The sequence below is a fragment of the Motacilla alba genome, chromosome 4 (assembly GCF_015832195.1).
Source record: "Motacilla alba alba isolate MOTALB_02 chromosome 4, Motacilla_alba_V1.0_pri, whole genome shotgun sequence".
In the NCBI taxonomy this organism is placed as follows: domain Eukaryota; kingdom Metazoa; phylum Chordata; class Aves; order Passeriformes; family Motacillidae; genus Motacilla; species Motacilla alba.
In genome coordinates, this window is record NC_052019.1 from 51,139,523 (window position 1) to 51,162,503 (window position 22,981).

General features: G+C 39.4%; 2 protein-coding genes across 3 annotated transcripts in view; one reads left to right on the top strand and one right to left on the bottom strand.

Moving 5' to 3' along the window:
* HPGDS (hematopoietic prostaglandin D synthase) overlaps positions 1–3,437 on the top strand; it is a 30,160-nt gene extending 26,723 nt beyond the window's left edge. For both annotated transcript variants that reach the window (XM_038134929.1, XM_038134928.1), the window contains exons 5-6: positions 2,320–2,418; positions 3,082–3,437. In XM_038134929.1, the coding sequence (XP_037990857.1) occupies positions 2,320–2,418; positions 3,082–3,246 (264 nt within the window). In that variant the 3' untranslated portion in view covers positions 3,247–3,437. The remainder of the gene's footprint in view (positions 1–2,319; positions 2,419–3,081) is intronic.
* Positions 3,438–5,350: 1,913 nt separating this feature from the next.
* Positions 5,351–22,981, bottom strand: part of SMARCAD1 (SWI/SNF-related, matrix-associated actin-dependent regulator of chromatin, subfamily a, containing DEAD/H box 1) — a 41,117-nt gene continuing 23,486 nt past the window's right edge. Inside the window, exons 10-24 of the mRNA XM_038134927.1 lie at positions 17,782–17,984; positions 16,521–16,611; positions 15,255–15,354; positions 13,682–13,741; positions 13,400–13,475; positions 12,827–12,962; positions 11,673–11,810; positions 11,267–11,362; positions 10,719–10,836; positions 10,338–10,459; positions 9,023–9,211; positions 8,027–8,145; positions 6,977–7,159; positions 6,204–6,313; positions 5,351–5,907 (exon numbers count right to left, since the gene is read on the bottom strand). Coding sequence (XP_037990855.1) covers positions 5,846–5,907; positions 6,204–6,313; positions 6,977–7,159; positions 8,027–8,145; positions 9,023–9,211; positions 10,338–10,459; positions 10,719–10,836; positions 11,267–11,362; positions 11,673–11,810; positions 12,827–12,962; positions 13,400–13,475; positions 13,682–13,741; positions 15,255–15,354; positions 16,521–16,611; positions 17,782–17,984 — 1,803 coding nt within the window. The 3' untranslated portion in view covers positions 5,351–5,845. The remainder of the gene's footprint in view (positions 5,908–6,203; positions 6,314–6,976; positions 7,160–8,026; positions 8,146–9,022; positions 9,212–10,337; positions 10,460–10,718; positions 10,837–11,266; positions 11,363–11,672; positions 11,811–12,826; positions 12,963–13,399; positions 13,476–13,681; positions 13,742–15,254; positions 15,355–16,520; positions 16,612–17,781; positions 17,985–22,981) is intronic.

Sequence of the window (22,981 nt, forward strand, 5' to 3'; positions counted from 1 at the left end):
GTCTCAAGCTGCGCCAAGGGAGATACGGGTTAGAATTAAGGAGGAAGTTTTTCAGAGAAAGAGTGGTCAAATACTGGAATCATCTGCCCAGGGAGGTGGTGGAGTCACCATCCCTGGATGTGTTTAAAAAAGACTGGATGTGGCACTTGGTGCCGTGATCTAGTTAAGGTGTTAGAGCATGGGTTGGACTCGATGATCTTAAAGGTCTCTTCCAACCTAGAAATTCTGTGATTATTAGGGTATCTTATTATTAGGTCATAAGATAGCCATTATTAGGGTATCTTATTGCAGAGACCACAGAGTAAAAAATGGTGCTCCAAACCCATAATAAATAAACGATACCAAAGTGCTCTGAAATCTTGCAAGGGAAAATCTGAAATTTGGAGGTTTAGTACTTAAAAGTGTGAATTACTTACATTTCCAAGTGGTAACTTAAGTTTCCTAGTTTGGGGAGGGTAAGCTGACTCACGAGTTTTAATTATTTCAGAAGAGCCACACTCCTGCTGATGTGCTGGTGCAGAGGCAGCTCTGCTGCCCTGCCATGGGGAAGCTCCTGTTGTAACTCCCGCGTGTACCCGAGCACTTCTCCAAAAAAGGACCCGGATCACGTCACCAGTGATTAATTTAAACGGGAAGAGCTGGCAGCCAACTCATATGTGTCAATCCGCACGTATGCATGCTAAATTATGTGCTGGGGCTAAGGATGGTCGGGAATCTCACTTTCCCACGCTCCCAACACTGTCCTTCCTCCCTCTCTCCTCCCGGATCCGCTGCCACCACCTTGTGGTCGAAGTGGCATATCACGGTCTCACCAGGCCAGACCAGTGCTCACAGGAACACACACCCAGGGAATAGTGAAAGGATATGTTACTGCCATCTAGCCAGTAGCAAAGAGAAATCAAAGCAAACTAGGGGAGCAGAGCTGGAAGCTGCCTCTGGAATCTCCCTCCATGCCAGGCACAGCCTCTGCCTTCACCCCACGTTCCCCAAAACACAGCCAGCATTGCAAAGCTTTGCACCCCCTGATGCAGAGCTCCAGGGTTGAGACAAGCAGGTTGTGCCACTCCGGAAGAGTTGTCCTGGTTGTCCCCACCAGCTTTACAACTTGGCTGCACACTCCTGTAACTTGGGGAATGCTGTTACCGTCACGATCACACAAGAGGGTAAAACGGTGGGGAGGGGATCAGTTACCTAAAATAAAGGAAATACTACAACCCAGGGCACAGATGTGAGATTTCTGGACTGCAAACTCCCAGCTGCTATTTGCAGTCACCTCATCCAGTTACTAAGCTCTTAACAAAGCAGACAATGTCAAATCTTCGATCATGGCTGTAGAAACACTGATTGATTTCAGCCTGCATTTATGTTTCTGCCTCTTTTAATTTTCTTTTTTCACATTAACCTCAGTTAAAGCTGTAAAATTAATTCCATTCCTCTACGCCAGTGCTTTTTATTTACCCAAGCCTGAGTGTGTTCTTCCAAAATTAGGCTAAGCACAGTAACTGCAAGAACTCTGCCATGTGGGTTGACCAGATGATCACAACAGCCTGCAGTCTTAATTATTTCCATGCAGGTGAGAAGAGGAAATCAGAAGCAGTTTTCCTCACCAAAGGAAACAGCTTAGCCTTTTTAAAAGTAGCCTTAAGACTTTCTTCTATGGGGAACAGCCTGTAGAGAACCACCACCGTAGCCTCATGCTTCAGCTATTAACATACAAACACTGAGGCCTGAGCCTTTCAATCATCCTTTGAAAACATGTTTTAGCCACCTCAAATCTTACTGCTGCAGGGACAAAAAAAGCAAAACATGAACATTAAAGCTCAATGATAAATCAATCCCACCAAAAGCTCAAAACCCAAGTTCCACGTCTACATAAGAAGGGTTTATAAGCAAAGATAACTGACCAGCACTGACTGACTGCATGGAAAGACTGAGCACAATGGATTCTGGAAATCTGAGACTCTGCACACTAGAAAAGATAACATACAAAAGATCCCCCAAAAAATTGCTATGAGACATTAGGAATCTATCTTGCAGCTGGATTCTTCCCAAATCTATGGCCGAGCTCCTGCTTTGCCATGGCTGTGTGCTTTTTCTGTTAGCACATCACACTAAATATCATGTCAGCATCAAGGAGCACTCAGGTTTTCATTAAGGGAGGAATTGGCTTTAAGTCATGGCTCAGCAAGCCATGAATGCCATGTTTTGGTATCGAACCCTAATCTTTTTCATATTTCAGCTTTCTTTTTCATAAATAATAAAACCTCAAAAATTCAGTTTTGCTGACTGCTGTGCATCTCTGTTTTGCTCTTCCACCAGAAAAAAGCATTTGATGATATCCTCACCAACAAAGCACCTGAGCTACTGAAAGATTTGGATACTTTCTTAGGGGATAAGAAGTGGCTGGTAGGGAATTCTGTAAGTATAATTTTTGTTTCTCCCTTTCCCATCAGGTTGCCATAAAAATCAAGTAATGGACTATTGCTGAATTTCTGGGTTTTGTGTCAGGCCATGAAGGAACTCTCCCCACACTTTGAGCCCTTTCTTCTTACCAATACACAACCGGTCACTCAATTGCAAAGTGAAAATTGTTTTCCACAATATTAGGGAAGTGAGGCACACCAGGACTAGGATCTGCATCTTCTAAAGCAGAAAATGCATTTTCATTAGTATGTTGACACAAAACATTTTAAATGCCTTTCACTTGTGAACACAAATTCATGACTACACAGAACCCTGTTTATCATCGATTTATTTATAAAGCTATATGAAAAAAAACCTCTGTATAAACATAGTACCCTTTTTACCCCAAACTCTTTTCTGCAGCAGTTTCAGCAGGAAGGACTAATATTGTAACACAACTAATATTTGTAGCCAGGACTTGACTTGAACTAATATTTACTGAAGTCAAGCCTTGCATTGCAACCTAACTACTAGCCCTGTAATAATGGGCTTTAAAAAAACCACAACCCCAAAATGAAAACTTAAACCAGATAAATTCACAGTTTTTTGACAAGTTAGTAGTCCTGGCTTTTGAGATTACCAACTAAAATTTACTGTTTTCTGTCCCATTTCCACTAGGTAACGTGGGCTGATTTCTACTGGGATGTGTGCAGTACAACACTTCTGTCCTGTAAGCCTGACCTGGCAGACAAATATCCCAGGCTTTTGGCTCTCAGGGAGAGAGTGCAAGCACTGCCAGCTATTGCAGCTTGGATCCAGAAAAGGCCGAAGAGTGTCATGTAGATCAGCTGCTCAGAGAAACAAATGCTTGTTTAGTTTTCAATATGACAAGCATCCTAAGTTATTAACTTCTGAATCATTTAAATTAACTTCAGATGGCTATGCTGTATCAAATCAAAATCTACCATTTGTATCCACTTGCAAGAGAATTTAAAATACTGATTTAGTAGAGTAATAAATACTGATTCACAGAAGTGTGGTTTCAGTCACATTCCCCCTCTACTAACACAGTGCTTCATCAAACCAGTTAAGGTTTTGTGCACTCTCAAAGGGAAAAAACGTGGTGAATATGCCTTCATGGAGAAGTGCAATCTCAATGACATTTTGCCTATTGCAGTCTTTCAATCTGGAGGAATGCAGGTTAAAAGGAGAGGGCAAATATGTGGGACACTAAGAAAAAAAAAAAAAAGGGGAAAAAGACGACCCACTTAGTAAAATTCAAGGGCCTAAAAAAAGGGCTTGAGAAGCTTGAGGTTTACGCTGTGCCCCTGAAAAAAACAAACAAAAACCTCCAAAAGAAGACAAAAAGCAGTTGCACAGCTGAGCTGGTGCCCACTCCAGCACCACTTCTCCATAAACAGACCACCTGCGTAAGTATTTAACAGCTCAGTATCTAAGTCAGTAAGTAGGAGACACAAACTGGGGGTCAGTGGTGGGAACCAGGTTTAGAACAGATGAAGGGTTTGCTCTTCCAGGACTGGAGAAAAGACAGGTGGAAAGTTTGGCAGTGTGGACTGCTGTGGATGAAAGTGGTTTACACAAACTCAAGGGGAGACAAGTGCTTGTGAGAGGTCTCCATTGTGTGGTGTAAGCAGATAAACCACAACAAACTTGGGCAACACGTCATGCTGGAAATTGCCACTGTTGGGAAAGTATTTCCCTTCACATTTACTTTCCCCTCCCACCTCAAGTATTATTTCATTGAATCATGAGTGATACCAAACGACCCCTCAGAGAGACAACTCCAGAATTGTTAGAACAGAAAGAAACAGCCTTTACTCATTCCCATCTTCACCTGCTTTGCAGTTCCTTACGTGCTTTGCGCTGGCTCTTCATATGTTTTTCCTTCTTTAGCTCCCAAAACTCCTCTCTTCAGCAACTGACTTCAGAGAGAGTGGCTTTGTGTTCTTTCCCCTCTGTACATCTTTCCCAGTCAGAAAAACAGAACCATAGAATAGTTGAAGGGACCTCTGGAGGTCATCTGGTCCAAGCCCCTGCTCACACAGGGCCACCTAGAGCCAGCTGCCCAGGACTGCATCCAGTTAGTTCTGGGTTATCTCCAAGGATGGCAACCCTGCCATCTATTGAGACTTCCAGCTACAAACAGCAGAAACAGTTACAAGGAGGAAAGAAGGAAACACACATGAGTTCCACATAACCTAAAGACAGATACTGACCCCAAGGGTAACCACTGCTTCTCCAGACTACATGAACTGATCCCACACACATCCAGAACACCACATAACCCACCCTGAAGGGCAGGGATCTTGTTTCAATCCACATTTGAACTAAGCAAGTGAGAAAATGCAGGTACCATGGGATAAGAGTTGGGTTAGCATCATGCTCAACAGAAACACACAACCTAATCAGCTGTAGCGTTAAACACTGGTGCTCCTCTGTTAAATCCCACTATTTAGCTCAGCAGAACCAGTGGAATTAAAGAAGCATGGAAAACTGATTCTTACCCATACCCCTTCTCAAACAATACAGTACATCTTCACCTTGTTTCAGTTGTGCATTTTGGAACAGACAGCACAGCCACAGAACATTTCTAGGAAAAGCCAAGCAGTTTAGTCCACACTTAGAAAGCAAGTTTTGGAAAAGCTTTAATTTCCCACCCATTCTGAATTTGCAGAAATCATGTACAGTTGACCAGAATACCCACAGACTTGACCAAACCATTTGGCAGGAGGCCGCTTTTTACAATCAATAATCTCACACCACTGTAATTAGAGTACAATGACACACTGGTAATTAACTACTACTGCTGGACAAAGCCAAGTCAGTTCAATTGGAACATTCCAGCTGGTTTGAGAGCTGTCTAATTGATTTCTAACATACACATTATCATCCCTGTACCTGCCCCAAACCACTGCAACCATGAAAACATTTTGTCAATCTATGGAATTTATTGGAACAAGTTGATACAAAACCAGTACGGTACATCAAATGAACCAAAACAAGCAGAAACAGACTTGAGCATTGTCAAATAAGGCACATATAAAAAAATCTACACGCGGAATCCAGTGAAACAGACAGTTTATATATATATATATATTTGGAGGTAGAAATAATTACAAAAATACTGACAAATCTTAAGCAGTAGCAGATTTGTTAAAACAATTACTACTTAGGTCCCCATTTTCAAAAGTGATCTGTAAAACCTTTATTTAGCATCTGAGGTTGGCACATTTGGGCCATTTATGCTTTTACGCATCAGAAGAACGCTACTGGTGTTAAAAATTTTCAATTCCATGAGCAATACAATAAAGAAACTACAAAAAGTTAAAAACGTTCATAAAACTCCTGGTCAACAGTAATGTAAGAGTCCTTGGGGTACTTCATGACATTTCTTCCTTGAATTGTACAACATATTTACATTTTAGAGACCCAATGAAGCTTTTAATAATGTGGCTATATCTGCTGGAATGGTTCCTTCTTCTCCTGAGGAATAAAGAGAAGCATTAGTAGAGCTTAAAATATTTTGCATAAACAGATAAAAGCCTATGCCCCCAAAACAGTAAAAAAGTCCTCTGCTTGTAGGACTTGGTCACTGATTTCTGGGTCAGACTCAGAGGGCAGCTCCTGTCAAATCAAAGAACAACCAGCAAAAATACATCTTTCTAGTTCAACATAAAAAACCCCCAACAAAAAAGGCTTGTCTGCATGAAGAACATTTTTCAGAGTAACATATTGCAGCTTTCATTTACTTACGTGGACATTATGTGCAAGACACCTACCTGATTCTGCTGCAGTCATATCTTGTTCTAACTTCAATTTCTGTTGGCTGATTTTGAGCATGGTTTCTTCAATAGTGCCCTTACTGATGAGCTTTATGACTTGTACTTCTCTGAAAACCACAAAAAAAAAATCCATTTGCCTAGTTTGGATTAGTGCAAAAGGGAAGGACGCTATGCCTTGGCTCGGCTGGCTGGGGTTTAAAGCAAGAATGGGGAAATGAACAAGAGGGCAATATAAAGACCTAGATTTTTCTCTGGAATAACTGTTCTCTGTATTGCTAGAAAACACGTTTTCTCCTGCACTCCCAGCCACTGCAAATATCTGGACAGTCACAAAAATCTCCATTAATATAAAATAGTCAAATTCTTCTACCGTTGAATACAGTTGAAATTACACACATTCTACGGTTTCACTCTTCAGGATAGGGTGACACTTAAAAGTTTAGAAGTCTCCTGAAGAGACCAAATAGCTTGGCCAGACAGTCCCAAAGACTTCAGATCTACCTTGGAATAGTTCCCAGCACCAGAAATTTCAGTATTATGCACAGTTTGAGAGTTACAGTGAACTAGGAAAAGGAGGAAAATGTAAATAAAGTTTTGTTCTGCCAGCAACATGGACTAAGACAACTACAATTTCCTAGCTCCCACACAACTCAGAACTGCTCTAGAGAAGTCTCTGCTTAAAACTTTTAATCATAAATACCGTCCTTTTAGCATCCTTTTGAGAGCTTTCCTGCAAGGAAAACCAAGCACAGTATTAAATAAAGTCTTACCGTGTCTGCCCTACTCTGTGGCACCGGTCTTCAGCCTGCTTATCGTTGTAAGGGTTGCAGTCAATGTCATGAAGGATAACAACATTGGCCGAGGTCAGATTAATGCCCAAGCCACCAGCTTTGGTGGACAGAAGGAATACAAATATACCCATGTCTGTATTGAACTCGTCTATCAGATGTATCCTGCAGAACACAAGACACCATGCATCAGGCCCTGGAAAACACTCCACACCGGCTCCAGAGCTGAACACAGAAGTTGGGATGATCTTTTGGAAGAGAGGACAGTGGCACTGCACAGCAGCTCTAAAAGTACAGATGTTACACAGAAGGAAAAAGGGTACCAACAGTCCTCTGCAGTGACCAGAGAAACATGAGTGACAGATGGATAGCAAAGAGTGAAAACAGGCTTAGAAAAAAGATTTTTGATGATCACAGAACACAAAGAGTCAGGTGGAGGACAATGCAAGACTGAAACACATGAAATGAACGGGGAGGCAGGGAATGAATTTCGCTTCATGACAGTCTTCTGTACTAACTGCATATGCAATGGCAGAAACAGATATCAGCTCTACATGGGAAGTTACACCATAGCAAGAATGATAGTTTGTTGAAATGAAGGAAAAAACATTTAAAAAATCTTCAAAAATTATTGAGAAAGAAAACCAGCTCAGCTCAAACAAGAAAAGCATTGCGACATTTTCAGCTGCAGGGACAGACAGAATGGTTTGTCCTAGAGAAACGTATCTGCCTATTGTAAAAGAGATACACTCTACTTCCAAGGAATAGCTACAGGTATTATGACATGCTGACACACAAATCAAACACAACAGGAACTGCTGAAGACACAAGACTGTTAACTCCACCACCTAAACCTCATCTTTTAGCCTCACCCTTACTAAGGTGATCTGACAACATTAAATGCCTTCTGTGGTCCATGTCCAGGGAGCACAGACTTCTAAACATTGGAAAACAAAGGTAAGGGTCCAGAGTCACCTCCCGCTCTCCAACACATTCACTTTCTCTCTCTCATTTTTGGCACGAGTCACATACCGGTCAGAAATCTGCGTTTTTCCATCCAGCCTAATGTATCTATGTTGCCAGTGTTTTAGAAAAACTTCCAAGATGTCCAGCATCATAGTGAACTGGCTGAACAACACAACTCTGTCACCCTGGAAAGGATAAAGAAAAGCAAAAAATTTGAAATGTGTCAACTATGAAGTACAATAATTCTTTATTGATGCAAATATATGATTTTACTTTCACAGAAGGCCTGTTTTCCAAAATAAAAGATTAAGCTGAAAATCATCAAGTCAGTATTAACTTTCAGTGCAGATTCCATATCCAGTAGTTCTGCTGCATTAACTCACTGTCTGTTACTGCAGTAATATTTTAATTACTTTGTACTTAGGTGGCTCAAACAAATCACATATCAAATGCATAAATGACAGATTACTTCATCCATAAACATCATAATACTTTCATTCAAAACTTATATTTAAGTATTTCATGTAATACACAGAGTAGCCCTATTTTGTCTGAAATAGTCAGATCCACAGCACCCACCTGCACAAATTCAGGATACTCTGAAGCAATATGACACATGCTTATTTGCAAAATAAACCTGTTTGAATTATTTCAGGGCAGGACTTCAAGCAGGGCTGTCCTCTTACTTTTCCACTGGCTTAACACACACGTGATTATTCTAATGTAACACAGTTATTCAACTGCCAAGAGAAACTCCAAGTCCATGAGGTGTGAAAATTATGCAAGACCCTATATATTAACAGAGTAGCTAACTTGGGATGAATACTCTGCAACTTGGTAAACTGGGAAAATTTATTTCAACTCTCTCTAAAGTGATGTGCATACTCAGGGCTGCACATTAAAAGCTGTAAGTGTTGCTTCGCAATTTGCACATGCACTAAATTACATTGTAAAACTCCACAGCAAAGCAACTGGGACGCATAGAGAGCTGGCAAATATTAATTTAACCAGTTATTTAGAGACACTCTTTAGACAGGAAAAAGCTTCAGCCATCTGTAATACCTTCTCTTTAAGGTCGGAGAGAATGCGTTCCAATGCTCTAAACTTTCCAGAATCCAGGATCTGATCCACGTCTAACATGAAGTCATTGATGTGAGAATATTGCTTACAAAGCACATGCAGCTCAAAATCTGTCATTACTGTCATATCTTCAAAGATAAGGTCAGGGTTAGCATCACAATGTGTGGGTTCCTATTAGCAAAAACAAAGGGAAATAATGCAATACACAATCTCACCAAAGAACTAAAAGCAAAACCACCACACAGTAACATCCATAATCTCTGCAAGAAAAAAGTAACACACCTAGACATGGACAAATGCTAGAGCTTGGCTCATGCAAGCAATGAAAGAGGAACTCTCAACTTCAGGTTTATAGGAGAGGATAATTACTTCACAGTTTAGCTCTCACAAGCACTTACACTGCCAAAAACATAAGGATATGCTAAACATTCATAACAATGACCTACTTCCCATCAAGCCCTACGACCTTTAACCCCTTTATCAGACCCCTTCCCCTGAAGGGAGAACACATGCCCTAAAAGGGACATTCCCTAAAAGGGAGGTCCAATCCTTGGAGAGATGGTAGAAGACATGGAAAGCCCAGCCCAAGATGTAGGGTGGGTAGAGGGATGTCATGCCTGAAAGAAAGAAGCAAAAAAACCCACATCTGGACAGTATGATGGCATGGGAATAAAAAGGGACAAAAATCCTTCATAAACCAATGGGTCACTTCTTGTTTTCCCAACCTTGTCCGGCTTCACTTTAAAAAAAGGTGAAGAATATTCAAAGCTAGCTCCAACTTTTTTAGAGCATCTGTGGCACACAGATATTTTTTTATATTTTAGACATCAGCAACAATTTTCCCCAAGCTCCTCAGGCATTAACCCCATACAAATAAAAAAAAAAAATAAATCCTTAACAGATCAGTACTTAGGCCTTCCCTGTTTTAGTTCTGTACTACTCAGTTCTTGCTGCTCAGAAAGCTACTAAACTCAAGTGCCCACCTAAGATTTTTTCCATAAACACGCCAGCTTTAAATTCTGGGGTGGAGGGAAGAGGTGCTAAGGCACAGTTTATGAAAAGGACATGACTGTAGATCCACAACTGTTCTCTGCATTCTAATGATACAAAAATCAGTGTTAAATACCTACAGAGCACTGGATAGATGCAGAGAAATAAAATGCAGCAACAACTAATTAAGTTTGGCAAAGTCACTTTTTTGACCAGAAGCCTGATAACAAAACACATTAAGAAACAAACAAGTTTGCATTAGAAATTCTGAGAAATGATGGATTCTTTCTGAATCTCATCCCCTTACCTTGAGCATGAGGGTGGACATTGTCCTGAGCTTGTCATTCGTGTAGTACTGACGATGCAAAAGAGGGTGATTGGCCATTTTTCTGAGTTGCATCATTGCATTTCCCATATCAGAGTTTTTCTCTGTAAACAAAGAAGGCATCTTTGTACTACTATTGAAAAGAACCACCTGAAACACTCTTATTTCTCAGCAGAGCTTTGTTTGCAAGAACTCAGTTTGAAAATTCACCTATTACCTGAACTTCAAAGAAATTCAAAGGGACAAAGACAGTCTAATGCTTTAGGAGCATTAGACATTTCTACAAAGCAAGAACTGTAGTCATGTTGAATGTGTGTCTCAGCATGACAAAATCCACCAAAAGGAAACAAGGCCCTTACATACCATTACTGTTGATGGTTTTCTTGAGCTTGTTTACGAGAGCCAAGTAGAGTTGTTCCTGTTTATCAGACATGGCACACAGTTCAATGAGATCTTTTTTGGGAGGTAGTTGTTTAAGGACCTGACAAAAAAAAAATTATACCAGATAAAACCTGTATTGTTGTGAACCATCAGTAATTCTGCACTGTCGTATAGCTGTTATGATACTCTGTTAATTCTCCTCATCCCAGCTCCTTTCACTGCTTGCAACTTCACTAACTCAGGCAGCAATTCAACTCAGGTCTTGACCTAGATTAAACATCAATCTCCCCATCAAGCAACATGGTCTGCACACTCCAGAACTGCATGAAATAAAATTTATTATATTCAATACTTGGGATCTACTCCCCTGCTAATCAGCGTTACCCCGTTCAGACCGCTGACGTCTGCAAATGCCCATTAGCATTTTTTAAGATCAGTACGTAATTTCATCTCATATTATAGTGTTCGGTCTCAGAGATTATCAGGCTTTTTGATAATACAAACCCATCATTCTAAAGATAAAATGTTACCTCATCTTTTACTCTTCTCAAGATGAATGGCTTTATTATCTGCTTTGCATGTGCAATTCTCTCCTTCTCATATATGCTTTGTTCTTCAGCACTCTTCTAAAGGAAAACATTGAAAGAACTCAACTGTAGTGTGAAGTTTTCAGCTGTAACACCACCACCTTAACTTCTCTAACTTGACAAAAACTCCAGCCAAAACAGACATACTTGACCTGACCATTAATATTCCAAGATATCCTGTTATAGGATATTTTAATTTAAAAGGTTTACTCAATTGTTTCATTTTTAAGATTTTCATAGTCACCTCACCTTTTTCTATAAGATACCAATAAAACAGAAGTTATGCAGCAATAGCAGTCTTCTAACAAAAAGAAAAGTTATTTTCAAGAAGAGAATTCATGGTACTCACTGTTTTTGAGGAGAACATCCTTCGAATTTCACTTGTGCTACTGCTGAACATATGGGGCATGACAAAATTCAAGAGGGACATTAATTCCAACAGATTGTTTTGAACTGGAGTCCCCGTTAGCAGCAATCGATTCTTGGCCTGTTTGTCCAAAGTGCAAAGAGCAACAAGAAAGCCTTGTTAAATGGGTTAAAAAATATTATTGGCAAAAAAACCACAGCCATGAAGAAGTGAGGAAATGAACTTGGTTTAAATTATAACTATTTAAACTTATAGTATATTTGGAACTCATGGAATAATTTCCTTGTTAAATCAACAAAACTTTACAGATCTGTGGGGAACTGTGCACGAATTTAAGACAATTAAAAAGGCATTCCTGGATCTATTAGGCTTCTTCTTGATTGTCCTGTTTGGGCTTTGTTTTGATTACTGCTGTTGGGTTTCTTTTGTTGTTTGGGGTACTTTTTCTTCCTCCTGATGACTGTGCTAATTGCTGCTCCCCTATCAAGTTCTCTAATGTCATACAGTACTTAAGCAAAAGTTTTGAATTTCAAGTACAAGCAAGTTTTATTGCTTAAAGATCAGCTTTTTAAAAGGGCTATTGATGAAAACATGATCTTGAAAAATAAGTTGCAGTAAGTGATCTTAAGTTTATTATTACTGTACAAATACTACAGTGCTAGATGTTATTATTCAGAGAAAGAGCTGTTCTCAAATGTTTTTCAAAACTCTGCTTACTCAGTCACAAGTAAAAGTATTTTCAAGGTGGATTTTCTTACCCTATCAGAGTAGGTCCTTAAATACTAGAAGGTTTCAGCACAAGTAATCAGAATAGCATCTTTAAAATCTTTACTACTATGGGATGTAACTGGGAATTTGCTTAATACTGAAACTCAAGCACTACCATCATTGTAATGATGGTACAGGAAATTTATTACATTCCTTCGGGAGCTTATGTCTCAGAAGTGATCACAGAGCAAGATCCACTCCTTAGACCCCAACAACACTTAAATCCACTTGCATACTGTAGTTCCTCTAAAGTGTACTTGAACATTACAGTTCCTTCCTACATTACATTACTTTCCCCCTGCTTGTAACTACCAAACAGAAAAGCCAGGAGCTGTCCCCTCCAACCCAGCAACAACCAGACCTCTTACATTAATTGTCATGAGGTGCTGGTAGCGGATAGAGCTCATGTTCTTGAGCATATGACCTTCATCAAAAATTGCATAGTTAAGCTTCAGCCTGCGGAACAGTCCTCGATCATCTGAGCTGCTGATTGCAGAGTTGTATCTGTCAGAGACAAATATCACTTGCACTTAGTCTCTCTCTGAAAATGAATGTAATGTTATCACAATCAAATGATATTTTCTAATATTGGTAAGAGTTATACAGAAAGTACATGAGGGGCAGTAGAACTGTGTGGAAGTAACCAACCACAACAGAGTTCATTACTGGCAAATGATTTCAGTTTACTTGATGAGCCAATGCTCTCAGTAACACTTCCTAAAAATCTGCTGAAGTCTATTACAATGTAATATTATCTGTAATATACATGCTGACAGACACATATCTAAAACACCTATGACACAGTATCTCTTACATAAGCATAAAAGCCTAGTTAACCGTTAAACCTAGTTAACTCCTAAAATTGTCTGGTTTCCTGTACCACTAGAGGTCAGCAGGACCTCACTAAAGCTCCCTGTTTGTTGTGTTTTAATGGTACTTACGTAGTCACAATCACATTGAAATCAACGACTTTATTGTGAATGTCCAACCTGAGATGCTTCCTATCTTCTTGGGATCCTAAAGAAGGACAAATCATAAAATGAGTACAATTACATATATTTATACACATGTAATAATTAAAGACACTGCAGAGAAATCAATCATCAATAAACCTGTGTACTTAACTGTCTTAAAACAACACCCCCATGAGCAATACATCTTTTCTTACACTGGCCATGCAAGCAACTGCATTATTAGATTCACTTCTTAACTAGATTCCTCACCATAGTAAAAGAGGACATTCAGTTCAGGACACCACAGATGAACTTCTCTTATCCAGTTATCTGTAAGACAACAATAAAACAAAACCCAAGTCATTTATTATGTCCTACTGTTTCCCACCTCAGCATCAACCCAAACATCTAATTTTAATGCAAATCCCTTTAAATTCTCCTGAAGGTTAAGAGACATTCTGTCTTAAAACTGGAAAACTGCTAGGTAAGAAACTGAATCTGCTAAGTAAGAAGCTGAATCAACCCCAACTGGGCTTTAGTAACTCAACCAGCTTGCTCTTTAAACTCCTGCAGGAACAGGCCCTGCACGGTCTGCAACCACTGTGTGAAATAAATACAATGTGTAACTTTGCAGCTTGGTTTCTTCCCTAGACAGTTAAATCCCCAGAAAGCAAATCACTTAATCTGTCAGTACTTGCCTGCAGAAGCGTATCACCAGGAGAGACAGCGCCTCTGGGAGCAGGCAGAGGCCTGACATCCCAGCTGTGCAGCTCCAGGTGTGCAGCAGCACAGCAGCCACAGGCAACACTGCTGTGCCCAAGGGGAAGCTGCTTGACAGCCAACACAAGTGCTGACCCCAAACCACAGCAGAACGGGGACTCTGCTAAATGCCACTTGGGAAGGGGAGGGACCCAGGTCAGGGGTGAGAAGACACCTCTGGAAAAGTGTCAGGAAAACTGCCAGCAGACTGCACTGCCCAGGCACTGCCAACCTGCCTCTACAATTGGGACTCTAAGACTGACTTCACAAAAGCACCTTTGTTCATGTACTTGTGTACACCTCAGGTTTTATGTAATATATGCATCATTAACAGTTGTTTTAAAAAGTGGGTTCCAGTGGAGTTTGAAAGCACACTAAAAATGAGGATTTCAGACTTAAGTTGTAAAACTGGAAACTTTTCTGATGCATCAGGAGAAATTTTTGAAGCCCAAATAGGTGTTTTTTATTTTAAGCAGCATTTACTTTTTAAATTCAACTTGTTACTTCCCCTGTCATTCAACAAATCCAAATTTTACTCCATCAAGAACCATTTTCTGCTCAACTTCATCGGCTTCGCTAACATTTCATTTCACCATACTCTTTCCAATTTCAACTGAGCCCATAAAACCATGAGACAACACAAGTAAAAGACAGCTTCATCATTTCAGGATTTTCATCTGCTTTGACAGATGCTGTGCAGTAAAGATGAAAAAAACCCAGCGAATGTTTAAAATGTCATGAAACCTAACCCTAAGCACAGCCTGAAGACTAGCAAGTTCAGCCAATATTCAATAAGTAAAAAGACTACTTTGCTACACAAATTCAGATTGTAACAAGCAAAGCAGTTTCATTTTTCTTGAAGCAGACAGATCGTCTAAAAAAGTTCCACGCTAAGACTAATTAATTCAGAACAAGCATGCCTGCAGTATGGTCTGCATTCCATTTCAAATGACTTAAGGAGCCAAGTACCATCATAAGAAAATCAGATTTTCTTTCATTAAATTAGCTTTGCTTTGCAATATGTCCATGATTGGTTTGGTTATTTTTTCCCCAAACAAAAATATTTTTGAAGGTTGTAACTTACCTAACGTTGAAGCTGGCACAACTATCAAATGGGGACCTTTATTGCCCTCTTGGTAAAGATAAGCCAGAAATGCAATAGCTTGAATTGTTTTTCCTAAGCCCTAAGAGAAAAGAAATCCATTTAAACAAAATTTACAATATGCCTGACATAAAATTGTTTTGAACTCATACAACAATTACAGTGTAGTGATGGCCCAGTAAAGATGAGAAATCTGATTAGAAAATTTGTTTTGATCAACCAGTTTTACAGAAGACAATTCCTTCTTAAGTACAATCTCAGTCAAACTTCATTATCATTTCAGCTCAATATTTGAACAAAGATTCATCTTTTCAATTAGTGAAGTCTTTCATTTTAGTTCAAGTTCATCCCTCAAATAATCTCCAAAAATTTACCTTCCTGAACCAATGGTGCAGAAAAATGATTACTTGGAAACTAAATGCCTATTTCCATTTGAGCCAGTCGTACAAAGAGTATTCCAGCTAATTCTGAAGTGGAATTTAATATGCGAATCAGATTAAAGATAAGCCTATATTTCCACCAACACTCAGTTCTCCTGTTTTCTGCATCATGAATTAAAAAAATTTTGTGTACCTACCACAAAAAACACATATTTTTACTCACATGAAACATAGAGAAGTTTCACAGCAAGGAAAAGCAATGCTTTCATTCATGGTTCACCAGAAGACAAACAGCAGGCAGGATTAAAAACAACAGACCACAAATTCAGCAGCTGCATCAGTAAGTGTTTTTCTGTTGTACAACTATGGGTGGTGTCAGCATTTAACAAAACCTCAAACCCATAAGCTTGTCTCTCTTTATTCAAAGTTGATGAGGAGTGTAATGACAAGAGATGGTGGAAATGCTGCTTCTGGAGAAGCAAAGAAGGTTTGTACCCACTTGGTTTTTCCTGTATTGTTATCTGCTTGTTTTGAAACTGGTGAAGAACTGGAGAAAATAGGGGGGTCACTACACTAAATGCTGTACAATTAAGTATATTTTTGGGCAAGGAGCTGTAAAATTCAATGGTTTGAAAATAAGCTGTTGTGGTAGAAAGCAGTTCCGTTGCACCACAGAAGACCATATGATTTGTAAGTGTCCATGAATCTTAGGCTACCTTTAAATTTTCAAATGGAAAGGAGTTCAGCAGCTTCTAACATCTTGGAGAACTGTTTGCAATTTAGGATTACTTATAATCTTGAAGTTTCTAGGCGAGGATTAAACAAAGTCTTTTTTGCAAAATTTTAACATAAGCAGTTTCACACTTACCATTTCATCAGCCAAGATGCCATTCAATCTGTGCTTATACAGCAGAGCTAACCAGTTCAAACCAATCTTCTGATATGGCTTCAGTTTCAAACTGTTAAAAACAATCAAGCTTATTACCACCTTTTATTTGTTTCCCCTTCAAACAAAACTTTACACTTAGAGTAATCACAGACTGGCAGATTTAACACTGCCTTTATTTTAATGCACTCCAGACCTGTTTGTGTAGTAAAAACCACAAACATTCTTAATCAGTCACCTGTATACAAAATGAGTTGCTTATCTCCATTTTCACAGACCTTAAATGATCAAAGTGAGTGACACCAAGAAAGACTTCTGTTCTACAATCAGTGATACAGAACCAGGTAAAAGCAGTTACAGAACTACTCATTTCTAAAATGCACAATGACTTAAATGGCATTTTGCAGCTGCATCCCTAATTTTGCTCTGTTGTACAATTACTGCTTGTGTCAGCACCAAAGCAAAACCCAAACCCAAACACACAACCCACAAAACACACTCAACAGCAAGTCACCCAGTTCAGCATTTTTTCCAAAGAAGCCTCACTGACATCTTTCCTCCTAAGACTTCCTGCTTCTTCCCAGGCTTTATTTTCACACAGCTGAGAATATTCTGCTTCTAACAGCATCCAACTGGAATTCAAGCTGCTACTTTGGCCATTCCCACTACACCCCTACATTTCCTAACCCTTAGAAAATACCCTCCCCCATATCCATTCCTCCTAATATCCATTTGGAGATCCTTACTGATTTACCTCTCTGAAAGAAATCCTTCCCCACAACACATCCCAGCTGCCACTCCAGCTGGATACGGAGTTCCAGATTACTTGGTACACCTGAACTTCCTGACCAACGTCCTTCATCCAGCTGATAAACCTGCCCAGTTTGCTTCGATTTGTTCACACTTAACATTTTTGAAATCAAATCCTATTTGAAATCTGTCCCCCATTACAGATGCAGGTTTGCTTAGGTTTTTATTTGAATTAAGTTGACAACTCATGATTCCATTGCTTAAAGTTAGCTGTTATATTCACCAGAAACTGGATCTTATAATTTTTTACGTTCTCATCCTGTCCCCTGGCTCTCCTGATACACCTAAAAAAATCTGTTAGATTCTCTCACTAAGAGCTACTAAGTATCAAAAATCTGCAACTCTACTTTCAGAGTCGACAGTTCTGAAAATCCCAGTCTTCAAGCACACCTTATTGTCCAACACCCTTCTAAAGTATAAAAATGAGAGATACCTGCGATTCAGAATGGAGGGTTGCTCTATGTTCCATCCACATCCTCCATCTCTAGTAATCCTGGTTACCTGTTTTGTCAGTTTATTGGAAATGTCTTCACATTTATTCATGAGCTTTAGAACCACATCCCTCTCCTTCAGCAGTATCTTGCAGTTCCACACTATATCCTCTGACAAACCAGAAGTCTTTGTCATTTTTGCAAACTGCAAAATAATAATAATTAAAAATCTATGAACACTGGTAATAGCAATTGCAGTGAAAATCCACAGCTGCTACAGGCAATAATTCAAGTAGTAGACAGCAACAGCATCCCCCATCTTCTCTCAAAATTCCAAATACTCCTTACACTTGGCCCACTGCAAACTGTGCATACACACTGAAGGTTATTATTGCAGCTCTTCACATTATGCAACTTGAAATCTTAAGTGATAAAAATTCTCTGAAGAGTTACTAACATAAAATACAAGCGCTTTAAACTCAAAATCCTCAACAGGAGGCAACACACAGTGCCAAGGCCAGCTTTGGAGGCCAGGCACATTAACAGAACAAAACCCCAAAAGGAAGAAAAAAAAAAGCACTGATTCTCATTAAGATGCCCTTTTAAACAATCCCTATAAGATACTAAAGGCAGAAGATGTAAGCATAATGTATGCATCAAGGCAAACAAACAAATCTATACTGAAGGTTATTACATTTTTACTACATTATTGCATTACCTGGTTCCAGTTTTAACTCTACCACAAAGGTAGTCAACGTGGACTTAGGCATTAGTGCCAGGTTTCTTGTGGTCACCAAGTACTGCCAGTACAAAGAAGCCCTACTTCCACCACTTGCTCCCTCAAGTCCACACTATAAACACAGTCTATTTCCTTCCTCTAAATTTCAGATCTTCATCACAGTATGAATATTTTACATGTCAGAGACAAGCAGCCTCAAGTTGTATCAAAACAGGCCCCTCAGGCCCATCGATTTCTCGTAAATTCCATGTAGAGCCATCTGCAGAAAGTGTAAAATCTAAACATTAACACTGAAAATATTTCTGCAGCAACTGGGGTCATATTTGTAATTACAGTATTTTCTCAAGTAGTTATGCATATTTCACTGTGAAGAATAGGCTTTTTTTTGTTTATTAATGGATTTAAAGAATTGAAGAACACAAGATGCTTTGGATTCAGCATGCTTATATTAAAACAGAAGTAGTTTTCACACAGATTTTTCTGAATTTTAGACCAAGGATCTGTTAAAATTTAGCACAAGACTTCGTATGTATGTATCCTCCAAGAATTCCTTCCATAAAAAAGGAGTCATATGATACAGCTGTTACGTGTTAAGTAACTCACCCATATTGTCACATTGCAGAGTAAAAGCAAGTCTTGTTAAAGTGAAGACTATAACCAGATCCAAAATAGAATTTAAAAACCAGCTTTCATTATAAAAATATTTACAAAATAACCAGAGTGAGGCAATTACAGTCTGGGGGTATGGTTTTTGTGTTTTTCAAATTTTAAACAAACTCCAGAAAGTTTACCAACACTCCTAGGTTAGACCAGGCTAAGATACACACTTCAAAACCTGTAAAGAAATTTTCTAAATAGACACCTCTATTCAGAAATAAAAAAGAAAGTTTTTAATAGGTGCCTACAAAATTTCAACATTTGTTTTGATGACTAAAGCTTTGGCTGGCATGAATAGAAATCCTGTAATCCATAAATAAAGGTGTGGAAAATTGAGCCATCTGTTATTAACAGAAATTGTATTGTTTCATGTCAGCACATTAACATCCACGTCCAAGTTGCAACAAGAAATACCTTAGCCACTGGTTTGCATGTGAAACACAGGGTGTTACCCTGCTCAGAACTCAAAGCAGATCCACAGGTGGCCTTCGCTTTCTAGAGGTTCTGACACCCTCCCAAGTTCAGCTTTTTTCAAATGAGGCCCAAAAATGTGAGACCATCATGGAAACTGAAACCATGAGCTTTCCCAGCACACTTGGAATCGCCACACCAGCACACTCTGCCTGGGCTTACTTTATACCACTTGCAAGATGATAAAGAAGGCTTTCCCTTTAATGCCTAAGGGTGAAAGTCAGCCTCAGCCTCGATCAACAAACACCAGTTCCACTGTAAGCAGTTTCCCATAGCTAGCCTGATACATTTGCTGCTTCCCTGCAGCTGGCTTTGGTGCAATGTGGTTCTGGAGTTGGGTTTTTGTGGTAGTTTGTACACGTGCAGCCAAACAAAATGAGATGACAAAGGTGGAGCTACTCTCCCTGGAGTCTGTACCTCCTAGCTCATATACTGCTACAGGGTACAGAATATGATGGACAAGTGCATCAACCTCTGACCCATGGAACAGTTTACCAACTTTGCAGGAAGAACAAGAAGTCACAAAAGTTTAGATATTGTAGTAGAAGTAGTCACAAAGTAAAGGGTAGGATTTTTGAGTGCTGTACAGTGGGGTTTTAAGCCTTGTACGCAGGGGTCCAAGCTTTGTACATGGGGGTCGGGAGATTCTAAGATGGAGGGATTTGGGTGTGCCCTGTCCTCCTTCTTTCTCCTTCCTAACCTCCATGTCTTTGGTGATGTTGGCACTCACAGATTGGTTTAGAGTAGAAAATCACCATTCAATATAGACAGTAGGTATTGGAGAAAAAGCATAAACATGTAGTACGTAATATATGATATAAAAGATGGCACCAGCCCCCTGAGAGAGAGAGAGAGTGTGCCTTTGTCTGAGCTGCTGAACGGGCCACAGCAGTTCAGGGAGAAGAATCTTGTAGATAACCAACAATAAACAACCTTGAGAACAGACAACAGAAGACTACTGAGTCTTTCTTCGAAGGCATGGGTTGGAGGAGGGACTTTTCCATCTTTCGGGGTCATCCCAATCCGGGGGTGAAACTCCACATGTCAGCATTTCAATGTAACACTTTCCATTACATTTCCAGAATACACATTTCCAGAATACTTGTGTGTATTCTGTAAGAATTTCTGTAGACTACAAAGTCTTTAAATGCCAAGTAAGACAGCTTATTTTGTGATAGAATAATTCTGTGAATGACAAAAATGAGAGGATACAGCAAGTTTCACACAGATACATATGTCTTTAAGCTAAAAAGAAATCCATACAGGTAACAGTTATACACCTTAAAAATAAGAAACTGAACAGCATTAAACCCTCTCCAGTTCCTCTCCCACATTTACCAGAGGAAGCAGAAAATTGCAAGACCACCAACCCAGACCCCAACACCTCAGTTAAGCTCCTCTAGGAGCCAGTCTAGGCTCTGCTTTTGTTTCTCAGCACACGTTGAAGGCAGAGAGGTACTGCCCATACATGACTGTGCTCACAGCCTCTCTGCTCAGAAATGGTGCTGAGTGCTGCCGTTTCCAACACTGGGCAATTCCACAGTTAGGAAATGAGGGTGCTGTTAAAACATAATTAAGCATCAACAAGTTTTATAGAGGAGTTAGGGTGGGGAGGAAGGGCAATAGGTGCCCAGAAGTGCTCCCATCAAGGAAAGAAACCATGCTGTCCTGCTGGCCCACAATGTGTGCCAGTGGGGTATCATCAGGATCTCAAAGCAAACAGGGAGAGGTGAGAAGCCAACTCAGGGGACTGAGGGGAGACCTCACTGCAGTTACAACTTCCTCACAAGGGGAACCAGAGATGCAAGCACAGATCTTTTCTCTGTGGTGACCAGGAACAGGACCTGAGGAAATGGCCTGAATCTGTGTCAGGCAAAGCTGATCTTGGATATCAGAAAAAGATTCCAGGTTTCCTCTCGGAAAATGTACTTGACCTACAGCGTATGCATTTCTAAACTGCCAAATGAAATAATCTTTGTAAGCAAAGGCGATTTCAGCTCTCTCCAATTATTTTGAGAATCATGTCTACTAAGTTTTTTTCTATGTGTTTTAAGCATTACTAGATCAAGTTAAACACTTGAAATATCTACTCCAAAGAGTATTTCCAAGTGCTCTTATTAATCTTATGAGCTTATGAAATTAATTTAAATCATCTTGAAACAAAATAGCTTAGTCCAACTTAAAAAAATCTAGAAAAAAATACATTCTCATTTATATTTTCCTGGAATAAAACATTCAATTTACAAATAAGTAGACTTTATTTTTAATCTCAGACTGAGAATCTTAATATCTTCCTCAATTCTAATAATGCACAAATGGTAACAACTTGTAGTACTTCACACTGCGTTACACAAGATACCATTACAATAAAGAGACTTAAAACTAAGCCAATTTCTTTAATGCTCTAACTGAATCAGTTCTCCCCATTATTCTAACCACCCTTATTTATTGGTAGGAAAAACACTGGGTTACTGAGCTACTGGATCTTTATAAACAATTAAATCCACACTGATACAAAACATCTGCTAAAATCTGCTGCAAACCACTTCTACTCTGGGCAAGTATTCACAATACTACATAAACATGTGGCTGCTGACAGCAGCAATCTTCATGAAAGACAAATTCTGAACGCAAACAGGCCCATGCAGTGGTTTTTTTTAACTACAAAATATTTAACACAGAAAAGGAGAAAAGCCCTGTAGCAAATACTTCTGCAAAGAATTAAGCTCAGACAAAATCCAACAAGTTTAGAAAGTAATAGCTGTATGACAGATGTTCTGTGAGAAGCCAAAGGCTTGGGGCAAAACGGATTTCTTTTGCAGCATACCAGTACCTCGTATTTTTTTCACGTATCGTCCTTTTGTCTCCCCCTCCCCTTACAACACAACACACAAAGATCACTTTATTTTCCTTAAAATTCTGTTTAGTATATCCTATTCTTTCGTGGTAATATATTTCACACACTGAATAATAAATGTTATTGTTTCACACATATTGAAAAAGTTCTTGCATACATCAGTGGGGGGGTTCAGAATGCACACTGACAAAAAACCACCAATTATTCTGTAAAAAGGCCTGTGCACAGTTACTACCTTAAAATCCAAAGCACCAATAAATTACACCAAGACAATCTGCTGTAACAGACTGTAAGAATTCAAATTTCTTACCAGGACATTGCTCTTAGCAGGTCTGAGGTCTTGCAGTTAACTGAAACTGTATGAAATGTGAAGTCTACAAACAAGCCATGGTAAACAACTGAAAGTAACAACAAAGCGACAGTAGATAATGTACTTACCAACAGAAACTGTTTTCCCTTCCGTGGTGGATTGTGGCTT